Source organism: Hylobates moloch, unplaced genomic scaffold, assembly GCF_009828535.3.
Source record: "Hylobates moloch isolate HMO894 unplaced genomic scaffold, HMol_V3 SCAFFOLD_12, whole genome shotgun sequence".
NCBI lineage: Eukaryota > Metazoa > Chordata > Mammalia > Primates > Hylobatidae > Hylobates > Hylobates moloch.
Window position 1 is genome coordinate 61,353,377 of NW_026652287.1, and position 23,447 is coordinate 61,376,823.

Genomic DNA, 23,447 nt, shown 5'->3' on the forward strand with positions numbered 1-23,447 from the left:
TTCAAATATTTAAGGGGAGTGAATTGACATCTTTGATTTCCTTTGAAATTGCATCACAAATAAGACAGACTGATATTAGCCATTACTTTCGTTCTCTTTTTTTTTTTTTTTTTTGAGACACAGTTTCACTGTTGCCCAGGCTGGAGTGCAGTGGCACAATCTCAGCTCACTGCATCCTCTGCCTCCTGGGTTCAAGCGACTCTCTCGTGCCTCAGCCTCTCGAGTAACTGGGATTACAGGCATATGCCACTATACCTAGCTAATTTTTTTTTTTTTTTTTTTTTGAGATGGGATCTCACTCTGTCGCCCAGGCTGGAGGGCAGTGGTGTGATCTCGGATCCCTGCAACCTCCACCTCCACCTTCCGGGTTCGAATGATTCACCTGCCTCAGCCTCCCAAGTAACTGGGATTACAGGTGTGCACCACGTCCAGCTAATTTCTGTACGTTTAGTAGAGACAGGGGTTTTACCATTTTAGCCAGGCTGGTCTTCAACGCCTGAGCTCAAGTGATCCGCCTGCTTCAGCCTCCCAAAGTGCTGGGATTATAGGCGTGAGTCACTGTGCCCGGCCTTTAGCCATTACTTTCAATGGCAAAAACTGCAATTACCTTCAAACCAACCTAACAGACACAAGAATGCACAGATGGACAAATATGTCAGGAAGCAATGCTGGCAGTATGTTCTTGGAAGAAGTGAGTACGCAGGGGTTTGCTATAAAATTCTTAAAATTTTTTGAAAAGTTTGGAAATTTTCATAACAAAATGTTAGAGAAAAAACTTTAGCTACTCTTCCAAAGCATAACCTAAACTGATTACATGATTTAAGAAAAAAATACACTATTAATAAAAGAGGATATAAGTTTTAAATTTCAAAGCATATCCACTACAGACCCTCTTTGACTTGTCCTCTCAGGGAAGGCCCTCCTGGGTTTCCAACCTGCCTTGTCCAAGACCCAGGAGGAGCTTCAGAAGCCATCAAAGGCAACAACAAAAATATGGCAGGAATAAACACATAAATTATGCATGTAGCTGGCTGAGAAGGGCCTCAGGGTCACTCTGTAGATATCAAGTGACTGCCTGTTGAGCCCAAGGCCATTGCAAGGGATACATATTTTCTCAATCTCCATTTTTTTTTTTTTTGGAGACAGGGTCTCATTCTGTTGCCCAAGCTGGAGTGCAGTTGTATGATCACAACTCACTGCAGCCTCCAATTCCTGGGATCAAGTGATCCTCTTGCCTCAGCCTCCCAAGTAACTGGGACTACAGGCATAAGCCACTGCAAATGGCCTATTTCCATTTTAAACACTGAGTCTGGTGCCCATGGCTTTGAGATTTACCTTGAGGACGACTGAAAAGTCGACGTCTTTCGTTTCCTTCAGGCCAAGAGGAATCAGGGGAATCGTAAATGCCTCCCTATGAGGAACACAACAAGGTATGTATGAACACCCCCAACCGGACCCCTGTGCACCCCACGGCCTTGCCCTCAGCAACCCAGCTCAGGTGTGTGCCCCCTCCTTGCCCCATCCAGTACTCACCTGGCTGAAAGGCTCATTTTCCATAAGGATGACTCTGATCATGCCCCACCCTCTGCTCCAAAACTGACCCCGCTCCCTAAGACTGCTGGACCACCCCGCCTAACACATCAGGCCCCTGGCATCTTGACACTGATTTATCTTCCAGTTTCAATGCCTCAATGGCTTCTTTTTTATTTAATTTAATTTTTTTTTTTTTGAGAGACTCTTGTTCTGTCACCCAGGCTGGAGTGCAATGGCGCAATCTCAGCTCACTGTAGCCTCCGCCTCTCGGGTTCAAGCAATTCCCCTGCCTCAGCCCCCCGAGTAACTGGGATTACAGGCACACGACACCACACCTGGCTAATTTTTGTATATTTTTTTAGTAGCAATGGGGTTTCACCATGTTGACCACGTTGGCCAGGCTGGTCTTCTGACCTCAAGTGATCCGCCCACCTTGGCCTCCCAACGTGCTGGGATGATGGGCACAAGCCTCTACGCCCAGCTCAGTCTCAATGCTTCTTTTGGTAGCTGTGCTGAGAGTCTATTGTGTGCCAGGGTCTGTGCCTGGTGCACTTGCTGCTCCCACCTGGGTGTACCACCCTGCTGCCCTGCGCCTCCTTTGTCAGCTCCTCACCCCCTCCTGCTCTGCCCACCTCAGCAGGCCCCACAGCTGTGGCAGCTCTCCAACACCCTCACATTTGCAACTCTGGGTTCCTAGGGGCCTCTTCTTCGGGAAGTGTCTAGGCGTCCCACCACCAGGACAGGAGATGCCGTCAGGGCAGGAGCCCCATCTGACACGAAGTGCACCTGCCTCCCAGCCCAGGGTCAGACACCCTCCACCTCCCCTCCCCCAGCTGACCACTCCGTAACCACAGGTCGCCTGGGGAGTGCTCCCTGAGCCTACATTCCTAGGGGCAGGGCCAGCAGGAAGTGAATGGAGCCCAGGCTGGAAGTGAATGGAGCTCCCTGACCTGTAACAGGAGACCTCCTTGGGCTGCTCAGCCCAGCCCCACAAGAAGGCCAGGAAGGCTGGGCAGGGCGAGGGGACAATGCAGCTTTAAGCTGAACCTGGCTCTGCAGCGCAGCTGTGCTACGGCCAGGTGAGACCCATCCCGGGGGCATGGAAAGCCGGATCCTGCTGAAGGCTCCTCCAGGCTACGCAGGGCGGGAAGCCAGGTTTGCGGCTGTCCAGGCAACGAGAAGTGGAGGAGCGAGTGTCCTGAGTCCCAGCTCCAGGGCACCCCAGCCCCAACGGGGCACTGACAGTGCCCTCTAGGTGCCCTCTGGCCTCCCTGAGTTTTCCCATCTGCACCATGAGGTTATTTCTTTCCCGCCTACCTCCTAGAAGACTGTAAAGATCAACCATGCTAAGAAAGAAACAGTCTACTTTGAAAACAGAATAGTGCAGGCCAGGCACAGTGGCTCACGCCTATAATCCCATCAGTTTAGGAGGCTGAAATGGGCAGATCACCTGAGGTCAGGAGTTCAAGACCAGCCTGGCCAACATGGTAAAACCCCGTCTCTACTAAAAATACAAAAACTACCTGGGCATGGTGGTGTGTGCCTGTAATCCCAGCTACTCAGGAGGCTGAGGCAGGAGAATCACTTCAACCAGGAGGTAGAGGTAACAGTGAGCCAAGATCACGCCACTGCACTCCAGGCCTGGGTGACAAAGCGAGACTCCATCTCAGAAAAAAAAAAAAAAGATCAACCATGCTAAGAAAGAAACAATCTACTTTGAAAACAGGGCCGGGCATGGTGGCTCACGCCTGTAATCCCAGCTCTTTGGGAAGCCGAGGCGGGCGGATCACGAGGTCAGGAGATCGAGACCATCCTGGCTAATGGTGAAACCTCGTCTCTACTAAAAATACAAAAAATTAGCTGGGCAAGGTGGCGGGAGCCTTTAGTCCCAGCTACTCGGGAGGCTGAGGCAGGAGAATGGTGTGAACCCGGAAGGCAGAGCTCGCAGTGAGCCGAGATCGCGCCACTGCACTGCAGCCTGGGTGACAGAGCGAGACTCTGTCTCAAAAACAAAGACAAAAAAAAAAAAAAAAAAGAAAACAGAAGAGCGCAGGACCCAAATGCATGGTGCCGTGTTGAATCTGCACAGCTCTCCCTCTTCCCAATGACACAGGGCAGTGACTGGCCACTCTAGAGCCCAGGGACCACTCCAGAGACCTTCGGTTCACTCTGTGGGAAGCCCTGTGTTGCACATCCCTGCTCTTCGGCACAGCAAATGCGAGTGTGGAACAGCTGACATTTATCACCAAACCTTGGCCCCATCTCGCCTCCTCCAGAACTTGAACCTTTTGGACAAACACTGGAAGTGAACACCAGAGCATAGGCTGGGAGAACCTTCCATTAGCTGTCACACTGACTGCACAGGAGGCCGGGTGTGGTGGCTCATGACTGTAATCCCAGTACTTTGGGAAGCTGAGGTGGGTGGATCACGACGTCAGGAGTTCAAGACCAGCCTGGCCAACATGGTGAAACCCCGTCTCTACTAAAAATACACAAAATTAGCTGGGCATGGTGGCATGCACCTGTCGTCCCAGCTACTCAGGAGGCTGAGGCAGGAGGATTGCTTGAACCTGGGAGGCGGAGGTTGCGGTGAGCCGAGATCGTGCCGCTACACTCCAGCCTGGGCGAGAGAGAGAGACTCCATCTCAAAAAAATAAATAAATAAAACAAACAAACAATAAAAACCATACAGGAGCCCACAGGTAAGCCAGGCATGGTGTGTCACAAAGGGAAGAGCCAGCAAGGTTTCACACACTGACGCTTCCCCTCCAGCTCTGAAACCACCCCGGTGCCCTGTGGAGGACCAGCACCAGGAAACACACATTCCATAGGTGACTCAAGGTTCCCAAATCCAGGGAGCTATTTTCCGACTGAGTTTCCCCTGGGGCCCACCTACTTTTTGAGAAGTCTCATGCCCACACTGAAAAAGCACGTAAACCCTTCTCTGAACTGTCTCAAAGTTATTTCTCCTTAAAAAGAAGCATTTCACTTAGGGTTTTGTTTTGTTTTTGTGTTTTTTGAGAGAGGACTTCTTTCTGTTGCCATTACTGCAGTCTCGACCTCCCTGGCTCAAGTGATCTTCCCACCTCAGCCTGCTGAGTAGCTGGGACTACAGGTGTGCACCACCATGCCCGGCTAATTTTCTTATTTTTTGTAGGGATGAGGTTTCACTATGTTGCCCAGGCTGGCCTTGAACTCCTGGGCTCAAGCGATCCCCCACCTCAGCCTCCTGAAGAGCTGGGATTACAGGCATGAGGCAAGAGGGGCATTTCTTTCATAGTTAGATCTCCATTTTTGGAGATGTATTGCAATTCTGCGGGATGGTGTTGTTGGCTTTCACCTTGAAGAAATTGATTCTAAAATTGAGTTATGGAGAATGATACGATAGAGTGCCTTCAAAATTGACCTAGGGGCCAGGCACAGTGGCTCACATCTGTAATCCCAGCACTTTGGGAGGCCAAGGCGGGCAGATTACTTGAGACCAGGAGTTCAAGACTAGCCTGGCCAACATGATGAAACCCTGTCTCTACTAAAAAAAAAATTAGCCAAATGTGATGGTGCACGCCTGTAATCCCAGCTACTCAGGTGGCTGAGGCACAAGAATCACTTGAACCCAGGAGGTGGAGATTGCAGTGAGCTGAGATCGCGCCATTGCACTCCAACCTGGGTGAGAGAGGGAGACTCTGTGTCAAAAAAAAAAAAAAAAAGGAAATACAACCTTAAAAGGAGACTGGTGTGTTACTTTGTTTTAATTTGGATTTTTCTGTTTCAGTTTGTCACCTCCAGCTAGGAAACAGACTGCAGTCCAACCTAAGTACAGTGCACAGAATCTCCGTATGTGCATAGTGGCCTCCCTTACAGGGTCAATTTTGGCCTTTGGCCTTAATCCCAAAGTATTTGTGTATGCTTTTTGTTCCTTGGCAAATAAATGAGGAAATAATTAGCCAACATTGGAAAGGTATTGTCCTAAAAATGTCCCTTTAATGCCTTTAATGTTTCTTAGGAAAATTATGGTGACCCACTAAAATATCCTTGCTCAATGTCTGTTCAGTTGAATTTAATAACATATCTTGCTAATGTTTGCGTGTCTATGAAATGTGACTACGTGGAATTACTGAAAATTAACTATAAAATCCAAGGCATCTAACTGTTAACTTATCTTGGTTCGTCACGTATATTTACACTAGATTTTATACTGTCTTCATTTGTTTTTGTTTTTTTTTTTGTCTCTTTCTCTGTTTTGAGACAGAGTCTTGCTCTGTCAGCCGGGCTGGAGTACAATAGTGTGATCTCGGCTCACTGAAACGTCCAACTCCCGGGTTCAAGCAATTCTGCCTCAGCCTCTGAGAAGCCAGGATTACAAGTGTGCATCACCATCCCTGGCTATTTTTTTTATTTTTAGTAGAGACGGGGTTTCACCATGTTGGCCAGACTGGTCTCAAACTCCTGACCTCAGGTGATCCACCCGCCTCAGCCTCCCAAAGTGTTGGGATTACGGGAGTGAGCCACCGTGCCCGGCCTCACAAATGCCTTTTTGTCCAACACTGCAGGTATTTCCCAACAAATGGGCTCATCCCTTCCAGTCTAGCACCTCACTCAACCCCAAACCTGATGGTTCTCTCACTTCCGAAAGTGCAGGCTGCCACACCCCAGTCTAGAACCCTATCTGGCCTTTTTGTGCAGCACCCTGGATGTACGAAGGATCTCTGGCTCAGAGGCTTCTGGAAGGTGTGCTGCTCCCACTTACTCTGTGTTCTGATAGACGCCCACCGAGATGTTCAGCCCCTCCAGCTCTTCCTTGAGCATCTGCAGGTCTGAGTTGACGAAGCTCAGCTCCAGCCGCACTTGCTCCCGCACCTTTGGGTTTGTGGCCACTCTGTTCAAAGAGAAGAGGGAGAGATGTGCCCTCAGCCAGGTATCCCGGCTTCTGGGTGAGCAGACCCAATCCCCAGTCCCTGCAGGGCACAGGAGGATCAGGGCACAGCTTGCAGAGGAGGGCCAGGAGTGTCGAGTAAGGTATCCCAGGGACACAGGGCACCTGCCCAGCTTGCAGCACACCTGCCAGTACGTGGAGCTGGGGACACAGGCAATGACACTGTGAGCTGCAGACATGAACTCTATGACATCCTGCAAAAACTCAGTCTTGAGAAGAGAAAACAAAACTGCTCCCAGCCATGCCTTAGAATACCGTAAGATACCCACTTGAAAAGAAATGAATGATTCCAGCCAGGCGTGGTGGCTCACGTCTGTAATCCCAGCACTTTGGGAGGCCGAGGCAGGTGGATCAGCTGAGGTCAGGAGTTCAGACCAGCCTGGCCAACATATAGTGAAACTCTGTCTCTACTAAAAAATACAAAAACTAGCTGGGTGTGGTGGTGCACGCCTGTAGTCCCAGCCATGCAGAAGGCTGAGGCTTGAACCTGGGAGATAGGGGTTGCAGTGAGCTGAGATTGTGCCACTGCACTCCAGTCTGGGCAACAGAGCAAGGCTCCCTCTCAAAAAAAAAAAAAAAAAAAAAAAATGAATGATTTCTTTCGGTAGGAGAAATCACAATACATAAATAAATAAACATAAAAATTTGTTTTAAAAAAAGAAAGAAATGGATGATTATAGCTGGGCATGGTGGTGCATGCCTATAGTCCCAGGCAGGAGGATCGCTTGAGTCCAGGAGGTTGATACTGCAGTGAGCTATGATCACACCACCGCAATCCAGCCTGGGTGACAGGGCAAGACACTGCCTCTAAAAACTAAAATAAGATAAAACGAAATGAAATATAAAAATATATACATATAAGATAGAGAGTAAAATAAAATAAATGAATGAGAAAATGAAGGGAGAGGTAATGCTTCCCAATTCATTCTGTAAGACTAGTATTAGCAACCCAAGCCTAGCAACATATAAATAGGATTATACACCATAACTAAGTGGGATTTATCCCAGGAATGCAAGGTTGGTTTAACATCTGAAAATCAATATAATATATTATATTAACAGAATAAAGGACAAAAAACACATGGTGACTTCAACAGATATTGAAAAAACTATGTGACAAAATCCTTCACAGGCCAGGTGTGGTGGCTCAAGCTTGTAATCTCAGAACCTTGGGAGGCCGAGGTGGATGGATCATGAGGTCAGGAGATCGAGACCATCCTGGCTAACACGGTGAAACCCCGTCTCTACTAAAAATACAAAAAATTAGCCGGGCATGTTGGCAGGCGCCTGTAGTCCCAGCTACTAGGGAGGCTGAGGCAGGAGAATGGCGTGAACCTGGGAGGCAGAGCTTGCAATGAGCTGAGATTGCGCTACTGCACTCCAGGCTGGGGGACAGAGCGAGACTCCGTCTCAAAAAAAAAAAAAAAAATCTATCACAGATTCATAATAAAAATTCTCAACAAAGTAGGAATAAAAGAGAATTTATGAAATCTGATAAAAGACACCTACAAAAACCCACAGTTAACATCACACTTAGTGGTGAATGACTGCTTTCCTCTTCTCACCAGGAACAAGGCAAAGATGCCCACTTTTGCTATTTCTAATTGATGAGGCAAATAAAGAAATTAAAGGCATCCAGATTAGAAAGGAAGAAATAAAACTGTCTTTATTTATAGATGGCACTATCTTATATATAGAAAATCCTAAGACATCCATAAAACAAATATTAGTACTAATAAATTTAGCAAGGTCACAGGGTATAATCAATATACAAAAATCAATTTTTTTTTTTTTTTCTAGACAGGGTATCACTCTGTCACCTAGGCTGGAGTGCAATGTCACCATTATGGCTTACTACGGCCTCAACCACCCAGGCTGAAGCCATCCTCCAGCCTCAGCCTCCCAAGGAGCTGGGACTACAGGTGCATACCACAACGCTGGCTAATTTTTGTATTTTTTTGTAGAGATGGAGTCTCACTATGTTGCCCAGGCTGGCCCAGAAATCCTAGGCTCAAGCAATCTTCCTGCCTCAGCCTCCCAAAGTGCTGAGATTACAGGCATGAGCCACTGTGCCTGGCCAATTCTATTTCTATATACTAGCAATGAACAATCTTGAAATTGAGAAAACCATTCCATTCACAATAGCATCAAAAAGAATAAAATACTCAGGAATAAACAAAAGAATCATAAGACATGTAAACTGAAAACTACAAAACAATGCTGAGATATATTAAAAGAAGAGCTAGTCCATGTTTATGGATGGGAAGGCTCATTATTGTCAAGATGTCAAGCCTCCTTAGTTGGTACATTCATTCAATGCAACCTCAATCAAAATCCCACTAACTTTTTTTTTTTTTTTTGGAGATGGAGTCTTGCTCTGTCACCCAGGCTGGAGTGCAGTGGCACGATCTCCGCTCACTGCAAGTTCCGCCTCCCGGGTTCACGCCATTCTCCTGCCTCAGCCTCTCCGAGTAGCTGGGACTACAGGCACCCGCCACCACGCCCGGCTAATTTTTTGTATTTTTAGTAGAGACAGGGTTTCACCGTGGTCTCGATCTCCTGACCTCGTGATCCGCCCGCCTCAGCCTCCCAGAGTGCTGGGATTACAAGCGTGAGCCACCGTGCCCAGCCACCACTAACCTTTTTGTTAGAAATCAGCAAGCTGATCCTAAAATTCATATGGAAATGCAAAAAAAACCTACAATAGGCAAAATAATTTTGAAAAATAAGAACAGAGTTGGAAGACATATTGATTTTAAAATTTACTAAGAAGCTGGGCTGGGTATGGTGGCTCACGTCTGTAATCCTAGCACTTTGGGAGGCTGAGGCAGGTAGATCACCTGAGGTCAGGAGTTCAAGACCAGCCTGGTCAACACAGTGAAACCCCATCACTACTAAAAATGCAAAAAATTAGCCGGGCGTGGTGGTGGACACCTATAATCCCAGCTACTCAGGAGCCTGATGCAGGAGAATCACTTGAACCCGGAAGGCAGAGGTTGCAGTGAGCCAAGATCGCACCACTGCACTCCAGCCTGGGCAACAAGAGCGAAACTCCATCCCCCCAAAAAAATAAAAAATAAACTTACTAAGAAGCCATAGTCATCAAGATAGCATGGTACTGACATAAAGATAGGCAATGAAACAGAATAAGAGTCCAGGAATAGGCCGGGTGTGGTAGCTCACGCCTGTAATCCCAGCACTTTGGGAGGCCGAGATGGACAGATCACAAGGTCAGAAAAAAAAAAAAAAAGAGTCCAGGAATAAATGTTTACATTTATGTAGTAAATCTTTACAATTGATTTTGAACAAAAGTGCCAAATCAATTCAATGTGGAAAAGATTATTGTTTCAACAAATAGTGCTAAAGCAGGTTGACATCCATAGGTACATCAGGGTCCCTAAAACCACCCCCAAGTTCAGTGTTAATCTAGGAGGACTTGCAAAAGCCATGGATGTGGTTTACTACAGCAAAAGATACAAAGCATAATGAGCAAAGGGAAAGGCACACGGGGTGAAATTGGGAGGAGGCCCGGCCCAGGCTTCTAGGGGTCCTCTCCCAGTGGAATCCCACAGACCGTGCTTAATTCCCCCAGCAAGGAGTTGTAACAACACACGTAAAATGCCATCTACCAAGGAAGCTCAGAGACTCCGTGTCCAGGGTTTTTACTGGGGGCTGATAGCATAGGCACCTCTGCCTAGCATGCTCCAAAATTCTGGATTCCCAGAAGGAAGGCAAGTGGTTCCACATAAACCATACCATTTGTACAAACAGTTCAGGCACAGTGAGTCAATCTTATCAGTCTGGGAAGGGTGAGAACACTTCTAAAATCGAAGTTTCCGCCCTCGTCACGTGTGACAACACTCTTCCTCTTGTGGCCCTGGAAGTCCACACACATGCACATTTGGACTCCCCCAGAAAATAAGATACTGGAGGCTCAGCTTGGTGAATTTCATCAATTTAGAGATTTTTGTGTGTGTATGGCACCAGTAAGAAATACATTTTAGGCCAGGCGCAGTGGCTCACATCTGTAATCCCAGCATTTTGGGAGGCCAAGGCACGCGGATCACTTGAGGCCAAGAATTCGAGATCAGTCTGGGCCACATGGTAAAACCCCGTCTCTACTAAAAAGACAAAAATTAGCCAGGCATAGTGGCACATGCCTGTAGTCCCAGCTACTCAGGAGGCTGAGGTATGAGAATTGCTTGAACCCGGGAGGTGGAGGTTGCAGTGAGCTGAAATTGAACCACTGCACTCCAGCCTGGGTGACAGAGCAAGACTCTATCACGAAAAAAGAAAAAAGAAACACATTTTATTTTACAACTCAGTACATGCATGCACACACACACAGACACATGCCCCTGCAACAAAAGTCTCACAGAAGTCACAGGCGTGATCCACTCCAGCATATTCTAGTCTACTCTAATAATTTCTTTTTAAAACACAATTATGTTTGCAACCCTCCAACTCTCTGATTATCTGACACCCAACTGGGTATCCAACAATTCAATTCGATTCTGACCCCAGCTCCCGGGGTAAGCACATACCCCACAGAGTAGGGGCTCGGTCCCATGAGGCTGCCCCCATTTTAGGGACCAGTCACACATCCTGGGAGAGAGGGGGATACTTGTGCTTCTGACTGATGAGCTGTCAATCAAGGGTTCCCACTGCCACCTCCTCAGGTTGGGTAATTCACCAGAAAGACTCCCAGAACATAGGAAAGCACCTGATGGACCAGTACTGGTTCATGTTATTCAATTCAGGAACAGACAACTGGAAGAGGTGCACACGGCAAGTTATGGTGGGAGACAGGCAGGGCTTCCATGCTCACTCCAGGCACCTCAATGTGTTCACCAACCCAGAGGCTCCCTGAACCTCATCATTTAGAATTTTATTCTGTTCTATTCTATTCTATTCTATTCTATTTTTGGGAGAGGGTCTTGTTTTGTCACCCAGGCTGGAGTGCAGTGGCATGATCATGGCTTACTGCAGCCTCGCCCTCCAGGGCTCAAATGATCCTCTCACCTCAGCCTCCCAAGTAGCTGGGACTACAGGCATGCACCACCACACCCGGCTAATTTTTGTATTTTTTCACCATGTTGCCCAGTCGTCTCCAACTCCTAGGCTCAAGCAATCCGCCCGCCTCAGGCTTCCAAAGTGCTGGGATTACAGGTGTGAGCCACAACGCCCAGCCTTATTTTATTTTTTGTATAGATGGTGTCTTGCTATGTTCCCTAGGCTGGCCTCCAAATCCTCGGCTCCTGGGCTTGAGTGATCCTCCCTCACCCTCCTGAGTAGCTGGAACTACAGATATGCACCATTGCACCCGGCTAATGTAGGTGTTTTTTTTTTTTGAGATGATGTCGCCCAGGCTGGAGTGCAGTGGCGTGATCTCTGCTCACTGCACGCTCTGCCTCCCAGGTTCCAGTGATTCTCCTGCCTCAGCCTCCCGAGTAGCTGGGACAGTGATTCTCCTACCTCAGACTCCTGAGTAGCTGGGACTACAGGCACCCGCCACCATGCCCGGCTAATTTTTTGGATTTTTAGTAGAGATGGGGTTTCACCATGTTAGCCAGGATGGTCTTGATCTCTTCACCTCGTGATCCGCCTGTCTCGGCCTCCCAAAGTGCTGGGATTACAGGAGTGAGCCACCGTGCCCGGTCTTTTTTTTTTTTTTTTTTTTTTTTTTTGAGGCAGAGTCTCGCTCTTTCCCCCGGGCTGGAATGCAGTGGTGCGATCTCAGCTCACTGCAACCTCCACCTCCCAGGTTCAAGTAATTCTCCTGCCTCAGGCTCCCGAGTAGCTGGGATTACAGGCGCCTGTCACCATACCCAGCTAATTTTTGTATTTTTAGTAGAGACAGGGTTTCACCATGTTGGCCTGGTCTCCAACTCCTGACCTCAGCTGATCCACCCACCTCAGCCTCCCAAAGTGCTGGGATTACAGGCGTGAGCCACCGTGACCGGCCTAATGCAGGGTTTTTTATGGAGGCTTCATTACGCATAGATGATTAAATCATTGGCCACTGGTGACTGAGCTCATCTCCAGCCTCTCTCCCCTCTCCAGAGGTGGTGTAGGGAGGAGCTGAAATTTCCAGTCCTCTCACTGGGGCTTGTGCTTTCTGGGGATCAGCATCCATTCTAAAGCCTCCCACCAAGAGTGATCTCATTAGCATACAAAAGATACTTTTATCACTCAGGAGCTCTGTGCCAGGAACACAGGAGCAGGACAAAGACCAAATATTTATCTTTTATTATGCCACAGCAACGCACTGAATTGATGTCATTACACACCACAGGTCACAATCTGCAGCTTGTAAAACCTGTGCTACAAAGAGCTTATTGAGAAAACGACTGATTCTGTAGCTGATAATGTTCACAAGGATTGGGGTGGGGGGAATCCTCCCATCCCTCAGTATCAGGAATGGGTTCATTTCTTCTTACAAATGGGATTCCTTTTGGCTAGTGAATATAAAATGTGTTCCAAATATATTCCCTTCCCCCTATTGCCTGCCAGGAAGCTCAGAGACAAACCATGGCTCACATTTCACAAAGTATATAGGACTTTGTGGCATGCACTAGCCTTACCTCCAGCTAAATCTCTCCTTTATTCTTCTTTCTCTTGCCTTCATATCTTCATTCACTCCTGATTTAATCTTACATGTTGTATGAATATGTTAAGGTACTTCAAATCTACTTTAAAATGAAGGAAGATAAACAATTATAATTCAATTATAATTCCTAGAGGACAAGCCTTCTTTCTCTTGGTATTTTTTTCCTAGAACCTGGCATATGGCCGGGCGCGGTGGCTCACGCTTGTAATCCCAGCACTTTGGGAGGCCGAGGCAGGTGGATCACGAGGTCAGAAGATTGAGACCACGGTGAAACCCCGTCTCTACTAAAAATACAAAAAAAATTAGCCAGGCGTGGTGGCGGGCGCCTGTAGTCCCAGCTACTCGGGAGGCTGAGGCAGGAGAATGGCATGAACCTGGGAGGCAGAGCTTGCAGTGAGCCGAGATTGCGCCACTGCACTCCAGCCTGGGCGACAGAGCGAGACTCCGTCTCAAAAAAAAAAAAAAAAAAAGAACCTGGCATAGCCCTTTCCACATCATGGGGGCGCTGAACAAATTTTAGTTCATGGAAGAACAAATGACAGAGTGAAGACTACTCCCTCCAGGCAGCGAGGGAGCTGATTGGTTCTTAGCACTACAGTAGGTTCAACTTAAATATAAAAACTAAGGCCGGGCACAGAGGTTCACACCTGTATTCCCAGCACTCTGGGAGGCCAAGGTGGACAGATCACCTGAGGTCAGGAATTCAAGATCAGCCCGGCCAACATGGTGAAACCCCATCTCTACTAAAAATACAAAAATTAGCTGGGCATGGTGGCACACGCCTGTACTCTCAGCTACTTGGGAGGCTGAAGCAGGAGAATCACTTGAACCTGGGAAGCGGAGGTTGCAGTGAGCAGTGATCACGCCACTGCACTCCAGCCTGGCGACAGAGCGAGGCTCCATCTCAAAAAAAAATAAAAATTAAAATAGGCCAGGCACAGTGGCTCATGCCTATAATACTAGCACTTTGAGGGGCCGAGGTGGGCAAATCACCTGAGGTCAGGAGTTGGAGACCAGCCTGACCAACGTGGAGAAATCTCATCTCTACTGAAAATACAAAATTAGCCGGGCATGGTGGCGGGCACTTGTAATCCCAGCTACTCGATAGGCTGAGGCAGGAGACTCGCTTGAACCCGGGAGGCACAGGTTGCGGTGGGCGGAGATTGTGCCATTGCACTCCAGCCTGGGCTACAAGAGCGAAACTCCGTCTCAAAAAAGAAAAAATAAAATAAAATAAAAATAAATAAAAACTGAGACCCTAAGAACCCCACCAAAATCCCTGGAGAGCTTCCACGTAATGCCAACTTTTTATTTTTCCACCTTTATATATAAATTTGCCATGTCTCCCCACTCCCAGCTTGGCAAAATAGTTTTTTTTAAATTTTATATATTTTTTAATAGAGTCAGGGGTCGCAACATATTGCCTAGGCTGGTCTCAAACTGCTAAGACAAAGCAATCCTCTTGCCCCATCCTCCCAAAGTGCTAGGATTATAGGTGTGAGCCATCGCACCTGGCCTGGCAACAATTTTTGATTTAAGATTTGCCACAAGGCCAGGCACGATGGCTCACGCCTGTAACCCCAGCACTTTGGGAGGCCAAGGCGGGCAGATCACGAGGTCAGGAGTTTGAGACCAGACTGGCCAACACAGTGAAACCCCATCTCTACTAAAAATACAAAAGTTGGCCGGGCGCGGTGGCTCACGCCTATAATCCCAGCACTTCGGGAGGCCGAGGTGGGCAGATCAAGAGGTCAGGAGATCAAGACCATCCTGGCTAACACAGTGAAACCCTGTCTCTACTAAAAATACAAAAAAAATAGCCGTGTGTGGTGGTTGGGCACCTGTAGTCTCAACTACTCGGGAGGCTGAGGCAGAAGAATGGTGTGAACCCAGGAGGCAGAGCTTGCAGTGAACAGATATCGCGCTACTGCACTCCAGCCTGGGCGACAGAGCGAGACTCCGTCTCAAAAAAAAAAAAAAAAAGATTTACAAGAAAGCCAGGTGAAGTGGGTCATGCCTATGATCCTAGTGCTTTGAGAGGCTGAGGCAGGAGGATTGCTTGAGGCTAGGAGTTCAAGACCAGCCGAAGCAACATAGTGAGACCTTGTCTCTAACTAAAACAAGTATTTTTTTTAGTTTTTATTTTTGAGATGCAGTATTTTTGAGATGGAGTCTTGCTCTGTCACCCATGCTGGAGTACAATGGTACAATCTTGGCTCACTGCAACCTCCGCCTCCAGGTTCAAGCGATTCTCCTGCCTCAGCCTCCCAAGTAGCTGGAGTTACAGGTGTGTGCCAACACATCCAGCTAATTTTTTGTATTTTTAGTAGAGATGGGGTTTCACCCCGTAGGCCAGGCTAGTCTTGAACTTCTGACCTCAAGTGATCCACCTGCCTCTGCCTCCCAAAGTGCTGGGTTTACAGGTGTGAGCCACCACACCCAGACAATTTTTGTATTTTTAGTAAAGACAGGGTGTCACCATGTTGCCCAGGCTGGTTTTGAACTCCTGGCCTCAAGTGATTCTTGAGGATCGGCCTCCCAAAATGCTGGGATTACAGGCTTGAGCCACCACACCCAGCCTAAAAATTTTTTTTAAATACATTTCCAACAAATCAATGAGCTGCCCTTAAGACGTAGACCTCTTTACGTGGGTCACTCTGAAACTGTTGGCAGCCAGGTGGGGTCTCAGCGTTGGTTTCTGTAATCCTGACCTTTGGTGCAACCATGATTGAGAAATCAACCCTGGAGTCTGAGCTTCGTTGCTAGCACAGGTGTATGTCAGAGGCGTTCGAAGCAGAGCGACTCCATTTTGAGTGACGGCTGGAAAAAGAGGCTGAGACTTGCTGGGCTGCATTCTCAGAAAATTAGCCGTTCCTAGCCTCTAAATGTTCACAGTAAAGGGAACAAATTAATAGTTTTCTAAAACAGACCCAGACCTGGGGGTGTCCAGATATCCCGATATCTGGAGAACAAAGGCATTCCTCAATTTTGCTTTAAAGATAATAATATCTGGTCGGGCGCTGTGGCTCACGCCTATAATCCCAGCACTTTGGGAGGCCGAGGTGGGCAGATCATGAGGTCAGGAGAAATAGACCATTCTAGCTAACACGGTGAAAACCTATCTCTACTAAAAATACAAAAAAGTTAGCTGTGCGTGGTGGCGGGTGCCTGTAGTCCCAGCTACTCGGCAAGCTGAGGCAGGAGAATGGCATGAACCTGGGAGGCGGAGCTTGCAGTGAGCGGAGATCAGGCCACTGCACTCCAGCCTGGGCGACAGAGCCAGACTCCATCTCCAAAAAAAGAAAAAGATAATAATACTGATTCCTGCAAAATACAGTAAGTAAGAAAATTATTATTATTATTATTATTTTTTTTTTTTTGGTGACAGAGTCTTGCTCTGTCACCCAGGCTGGAGTGCAGTGGCACAATCTTGGGAGGCTGAGGCAGGAGGATTACTTGAGGCCAGGAGTTCAACACCAGCCTGGGCAATCTAGGGAGACCCCCATCTCTACAGAAAATTTGAAAATGAAAATTAGCTGGGAATGGTGGTATACATGTATAGTCCCAGCTGCTTAGGAGGCTAAGGCAGGAGGATCACTTGAGCCCAGGAGTTTGGGTCTGCAGTGGGCTAGTGAGAGGTGACAGCGTGCTGGCAGTCCTCACAGCCCTCGCTTGCTCTCAGCGCCTCCTCTGCCTGGGCTCCCACTTTGGCAGCACTTGAGGAGCCCTTCAGCCCGCTGCTGCACTGTGGGAGCCCCTTTCTGGGCTGGCCAAGGCCGGAGCCGGCTCCCTCAGCTTGCCGGGAGATGTGGAGGGAGAGGCATGGGCGGGAACCAGGGCTGCACGTAGTGCTTGCGGGCCAGCGCGAGTTCCAGGTGGGCATGGGCATGGGCTGGGCGGGCCCTGCACTTGGAGCCAATGGCCAGCCCCGCTGGCCCTGGGCAGTGAGGGGCTTAGCACCTGGGCCAGCAGCTGCTGTGCTCAATTTCTCGCCCAGCCTTAGCTGCCTTCCCATAGGGCAGGGCTCGGGACCTGCAGCCCACCATGCCTGAGCCTCCCCCCACCCTCCGTGGGCTCCAGTGTGGCCCGAGCCTCCCCAGTGAGCACTGTCCCCTGCTCCACAGCGCCCAGTCCCATCGACCACCCAAGGGCTGAGGAGTGCGGGCACAGGGCGCCAGACTGGCAGGCAGCTGCACCTGCAGCCCTGGTGCGGGATCCACTGGGTGAAGCCAGCTGGGCTCCTGAGTCTGGTGGGGACTTGGAGAACCTTTAGGTCTAGCTAAGGGATTGTAAATACACCAATTGGCACTCTGTATCTAGCTCAAGGTTTGTAAACACACCAATCAGCACCCTGTATCTAGCTCAGGGTTTGTGAATGCACCAATCGACACTCTGTATCTAGCTACCCTGGTGGTGACTTGGAGAACTTTTGTGTCTAGCTCAGGGATTGTAAACACACCAATCAGCACCCTGTCAAAACAGACCACTCAGCTCTACCAATCAGCAGGATGTGGGTGAGGCCAGATAAGAGAATAAAAGCAGGCTGCCTGAGGCAGCAGTGGCAACCCGCTCGGGTCCCCTTCCACACTGTGGAAGCTTTGTTCTTTCACTCTTTGCAATAAATCTTGCTGCTGCTCACTCTTTGGGTCCACACTGCCTTTATGAGCTGTAACACTCACAGCGAAGGTCTGCAGCTTCACTCCTGAAGCCAGCGAGACCACAAACCCACTGGGAGGAACGAACAACTCCAGACGCACCACCTTAAGAGCTGTAACACTCACTGCGGAGGTCTGCAGCTTCACTCCTGAACCAGCGAGACCACGAACCTACCAGAAGGAAGCAACTCCAAACACATCTGAACATCAGAAGGAACAAACTCCGGACACGCCACGTTTAAGAACTGTAACACTCACCGCAAGGGTCCGCGGCTTCATTCCTGAAGTCAGTGAGACCAAGAACCCACCAATTCCAGACACACTAGGATTGCACTGCTACATTCCAGTGTGGGCAACAGAGTGAGACCTCCTCTCAAAAAATAAATAGGCATGGTGGCTCACACCTGTCATCGCAGCACTCTGGGAGGCCTAGGCATGAGGATTGCTTGAGGCTTGGAGTCTGAGACCAGCCTGAGCATCATAGGGAGACCCAGTCTCTACAAAAAAATTTTTAAAATTAGCTGAATGCCAGTCAGGTGTGGTGGCTCATGTCTGTAATCCCAGCACTTTCGGAGGCCGAGTGGGCGGATCACTTGAGGTCAGGAGTTTGAGAACAGCCTGGACAACATGGTGAACCCCCTGTCTATTAAAAATACAAAAATTAGCTGGGCATGGTGGTGCGTGCCTGTAATCTCGGCTACTAGGGAGGCTGAGGCAGGAGAACTGCTTGAACCCAGGAGGCGAAAGAGCGAGACTTTATCTCAAAAAAAAAAAAATTACCTAGTATGGTGGTACACACCTGTGGAGGCTGAGGTGGGAAGACAGCTTGAGCCCAGAAGGTTGAGGCTGCAGTGAGCTGTGATCATACCACTGAACTCCAGGTTCGGCAACAGAGCAAGACCCTGCCTCAAAATGAATAAATATAAAAATTTTATTTATTTATTATTTATGTATTTATTTATTTTGAGACGGAGTCTCGCTCTGTCACCCAGGCTGGAGTGCAGTGGCATGATTGTGGCTCACTGCAACCTCCATACCCCTGGTTCAAGCAATTCTCCTGCCTCAGCCTCCCAAGTAGCTGGGATTACAGGCGCATACCACCACACCCCGCTAATTTTCTTTTCTTTTTGTTAAGAGACAGGGTCTCACTCTGTCACCCAGGCTGGAGTGCAACGGTGTGATCTTGGCTCACTGCAACCTCGAACTCCTGGGCTCAGGTGATTCTCCAGCCTCAGCCTCCCGAGTAGCTGGGATTACAGATGTGTGCCACCACGTGTGGCTAATTTTTGTATTTTTAGTAGAGACGAGGTTTAACCATGTTGGCCAGGCTGGCCTCAAACTCCTGACCTCAAATTATTTGCCCGCGTCAGCCTCCCAAAGTGCTGTGATTACAGACTTGAGCCACCACGCCTGGTCTAAAAAGTTTTTTTTTTTTTTTAAGTAATGCATGTATATTTTGCATTCTGTCCCCATTTGTTTTCGTGTAATTATTTCTCTCCCAAGTCTTTTAATAAAACTATCCTTCCAGGAATAAGCTCCACATTGACACAGTGACTTGCCGCAGCTTCAGCGACCTTATTAGACCAGCTTAGCCTTAGTCCATCTGATCCCAAATCCCACTCTGCCAGGGTTTCAGGAGGCTGGAGCGAGGACTGTCCCATCCCCTGCTGAGGTGGCTGATCAGCCAGACCGGCAGGACATCTGCTCCCAGCCTGTCTCTCGATGGAGGAAGGTGGGCCTTGATGTTGATGTCAGCCCCAAAGGCTATGGAGGGCCTGCAAACCCCACCACAGACACACACCAGCCCTCCCACAACTGACGGTGTGAGCTGTCATTAACTTCAAGCCACTGTCATGACAGCCAAGGCCACCTCACATCACTCCTGACCCAGAATTTCATCACCCCCGTCCAGAGGTCACAAACTAAACTGAAGGCCTGAGGGACTTGTTCACCTGGCTCTCAGGATGTTACTATCCTCTCTCTGAAACGAGTCCCCAAAACTTAAAAATTCAACAATCGGCCAGGCACAGTGGGTCATGCCTGTAATCCCAGCACTTTGGGAGGCTGAGGCAGGCAGATCACTTGAGGTCAGGAGTTTGAGATCAGCCTGGCCAACATGGCGAAACCTTGTCTCTACTAAAAATACAAAAATTAGCCGGGCATGATGGCGCATGCTTGTAGTCCCAGCTACTCGGGAGGCTGAGGCAGGAGAATCACATGAACCCGGGAGGCGGAGGTTGCAGTGAGCCAAGATCACGCCACTGCACTCCAGCCTGGGTGACAGAGCAAGACTCTGTCTCAAAAAGAAAAAAAAAAATTCAACAATCCATCAGATTAAAAAAAAAAAAATTCCTAACTTCTCCTGGAAAAAAAAAAATTAGAAGATACAGCAATTCTGGCCCTACCCTCCATGAGGCAAACTGCAGTTGCCTCATCCAGAGAGGGCATATGCTGTGCACTTCACCACAGTCCCCACCACTCTCTATTGTCTCACAGCACAGAATCCAGCCCCATTCACTCATTTAAAGCCCACCTGATCCCTGTAAACCTCGGAGCAGGTCACTTCTGATCTAGCCCAACAACTCTCAGCACAACAGGGAAACCTGAAGCCCAGAGAGCTTAAATGACCTGCTCTTGTTCAAAGAACTAGTTAGCTAAAACTAGTTAAAACTAGGCAACCTGCCTTTTTTTTTTTTTTTTTTTTTTTTTTTTTGAGACGGAGTCTTGCTCTGTGGCCTCAGCTAGAGTGCAGTGGCGCGATCTCAGCTCACTGCAAGCTCCGCCTCCTGGGTTCACACCATTCTCCTGCCTCAGCCTCCCGAGTAACTGGGATTATGGGCGCGTGCCACCACACCCTGCTAATTTTTTTATTTTTAGTTTTAGAGATGGGGTTTCACCATGTTGGCCAGGATGGTCTCGATCTCTTGACCTCGTGATCCTCCCACCTCGGCCTCCCAAAATGCTGGAATTACAGAATTGAGCCACCATGCCCAGCCCTGCTTTAAATTTCACAAGGACTGCCTCAATTTCAGATAAACTTCATCACATTTCTACCCTAGCTTTTCTCAAGGGAGGGAAGCTGGGAGAAGACAGAATATTGTCTCTGGTTGGCCTAAATGAAAAAGTATGGTCAGGCATGGTGGCTTACGCCTGTAATTCCAGCACTTTGGGAGGCTGAGGCAGGCAGATCACCTGAGGTCAGGAGTTTAAGACTAGCCTGGCCAACACCGTGAAACCCCATCTTACTAAAAGTATAAAATTTAGCCAGGCATGGTGGCACATGCCTACAATCCCAGCTACTCGGGAGGCTGAGGCACAAGAATCACTTGAATCCAGGAGGTGGAGGTTGCACAGTGAGCTGATATCTCGACACTGCACTCCATCCTGGGAGACAGAATGAGACTCTGTCTCCAAAAAAAAAAAAAAAAAACCTGAAAAAAGTGCATTTGAAATATTTGATGGCTTCCTAACAAAACTCCAGGAAGCTCATGGACTCTTAGCTGGAATGGATCAGAGAAGGGGAAGACTTTGAAGGATCACAAAATCTGGTTTTTCAAGTGCCTGCCTAGCCACGATACCCTCTGACAGTCCTCAGGTAAGGGCTTAGCACCCCCATTTCCATTCCTGCATTTCTGGGGACGTCTCCAAACATCCCCCACCCCTATTCCAACGGATCTACCTTCCTTTGGGGGCTGCGGTAGGAAACCTGGGAACCAGAAGACAAACAGAAGGAAAGCAGGGCCTAATTTACAACTGAAACCACCCATGGCCTGCAGAGACAGCCATGTAATGGGTCGCCCAGGGACACTGAGGGGCCAGAGCGGAGCTTGGCAAAATGCCCTATTTGTTTTCGGGAAACCGTTGGTGCTTGTTGAGTCAGATTAATAAATACCTTCAGGGTTTCCTCTGACACCATTCTCCAGCAAGGGGTACTTTGAACCTTTGGGCCACTGTGAGAATCATTAACAACCCCCAACCCCTACCCCTGCCAACCCAACCACTGCCAGTTTAACAATGAGCTTGAGTCAGGCTCGGGCCTCAGAAAGGGTGACTGCTGGTGTCATTAAGAAAACAAGGCACACAAAACTGCCCTAGTTCCTGCCTGAGAAACTCCAAGTTCTGTGCTCACAGGGGCCTCTCCGACCACCCTCTGTCTCTAAGGCTGGCCACCCTGGGCCAACCTCTATGACATTCAGAGTTCATTACTCCCTAGAAAACATCACTTCCCTAGGTGATCTGATTTGTTTACTTGTCTATAAAAGTCTCCTCCCATCCCCCAACACGAGAAATCACAAAAGCAGGGCCTCGCCTGATCTTCATGCACCTCAACTGTGCCTGCCATTTAACAGGTGCTCAATAGCCAGGCACAGGGGCTCACTCCTGAAATCCCAGCACTCTGGCAGGCCGAGGCAGGAGGATCACTTGAAGCCAAGAGTTTGAGACCAGCCTGGGCAACATGGTGAAACCCTGTCTCTACTAAAAATTTAAAAAATTCAATTAGCCGGGTGTGCTGGTACGTGCCTGTAGTCCCAGCTATTTGGGAGGCTGAGGCAGAAGAATCACTTGAACGTGGGAGGCAGAGGTTGCAGTGAGCCAAGATTGCGCCATCGCACTCCAGCCTGGGCAACAAGAGTGAAACTCCGTCTCAAAAAAAAAAAAAAAAGGTGCTCAATGAATCCATGAATAGGTAAATCAATTGTTGTCCACTCCTAGGAAAGCCACACAGCATCAAGGCTGCCCACCTGCCCCCTTGGCCACAGAGCAGGCCTGTCCAAGGGTCAACCAGAACCCTAGGCCACAAAACACACCACAGCCTTCCCAGCACATGACAGGGAGTCCCAAAATTGGGGGCCTCTCCCACGTTACACAGACGACATGAGTTCCTCTCTGCTATGGGAGTGGACAATTCCCATGTCCAGACTTGTCTTGGGACAGGGACACTGCTTGACTTTTTAAAGGCCAAAATGCTACTGTATTTTCCGTAGCCTCCTCCAGTAACAACCTCCTTTGCACCCAGTTGCAAAAGGAGCTGGAGAAGAGATTCCCGGACAACCTTCCCACCCAGGACCTCAAGTCATCAGGTATTCTATGAGTAACAAAAGCAACACAGGCCAGGCACAGGGGCTCATGTTTGTAATCCCAGCACTCTGGGAGACCAAGGCAGGAGGATCACTTGAGGACAATAGTTCGAGAACAACCTGGGCAACACAGCAAGACCCTGTCTCTACAAATAATTTTTAAAAAATCAGTCGGGCATTGGCTAGGCACAGTGGCTCATGTCTGTAATCCCAACACTTTGGGAGGCTGAGGCGGGTGGATCACGAGGTCAGGAGTTCGAGACCAGCCTGGCCAAGACGGTGAAACCTCGTCTCTACTAAAAATACAAAAATGAGCCGGGCACGGTGGTGGGCACCTATAATCCCAGCTACTGAGGAGGCTGAGGCAGGAGAATCACTTGAACCCGGGAAGTGGAAGTTGCAGTGAGCCGAGATCACGCCACTGCACTCTAGCCTGGGTGACAGAGCAAGACTCCGTCTCAAAAAAAAAAAAAAAAAAAATTAGTCGGGCATGGTGGTGCATGCCTGTGGTCCCAGCTACTCAGTAGGCTGTTATGAGGATTGCTTGAAGAGCCCAGGAGGTTGGGGGCTACAGTGAGCTGCGATTGCACCACTGCACTCCAGCCTGGGCAACAAGAGTGAAACTCCATCTGAAAAAA

At 48.7% G+C, this 23,447-nt stretch overlaps 1 protein-coding gene across 1 annotated transcript in view; it reads right to left on the minus strand.

Annotated features, from left to right (window-relative positions):
* RHPN2 (rhophilin Rho GTPase binding protein 2) overlaps window positions 1-23,447 on the minus strand; it is an 84,763-nt gene that overhangs the window by 38,835 nt on the left and 22,481 nt on the right. Inside the window, exons 3-4 of the mRNA XM_032170383.2 lie at window positions 6,281-6,409; window positions 1,336-1,411 (exon numbers count right to left, since the gene is read on the minus strand). Coding sequence (XP_032026274.1) covers window positions 1,336-1,411; window positions 6,281-6,409 — 205 coding nt within the window. The remainder of the gene's footprint in view (window positions 1-1,335; window positions 1,412-6,280; window positions 6,410-23,447) is intronic.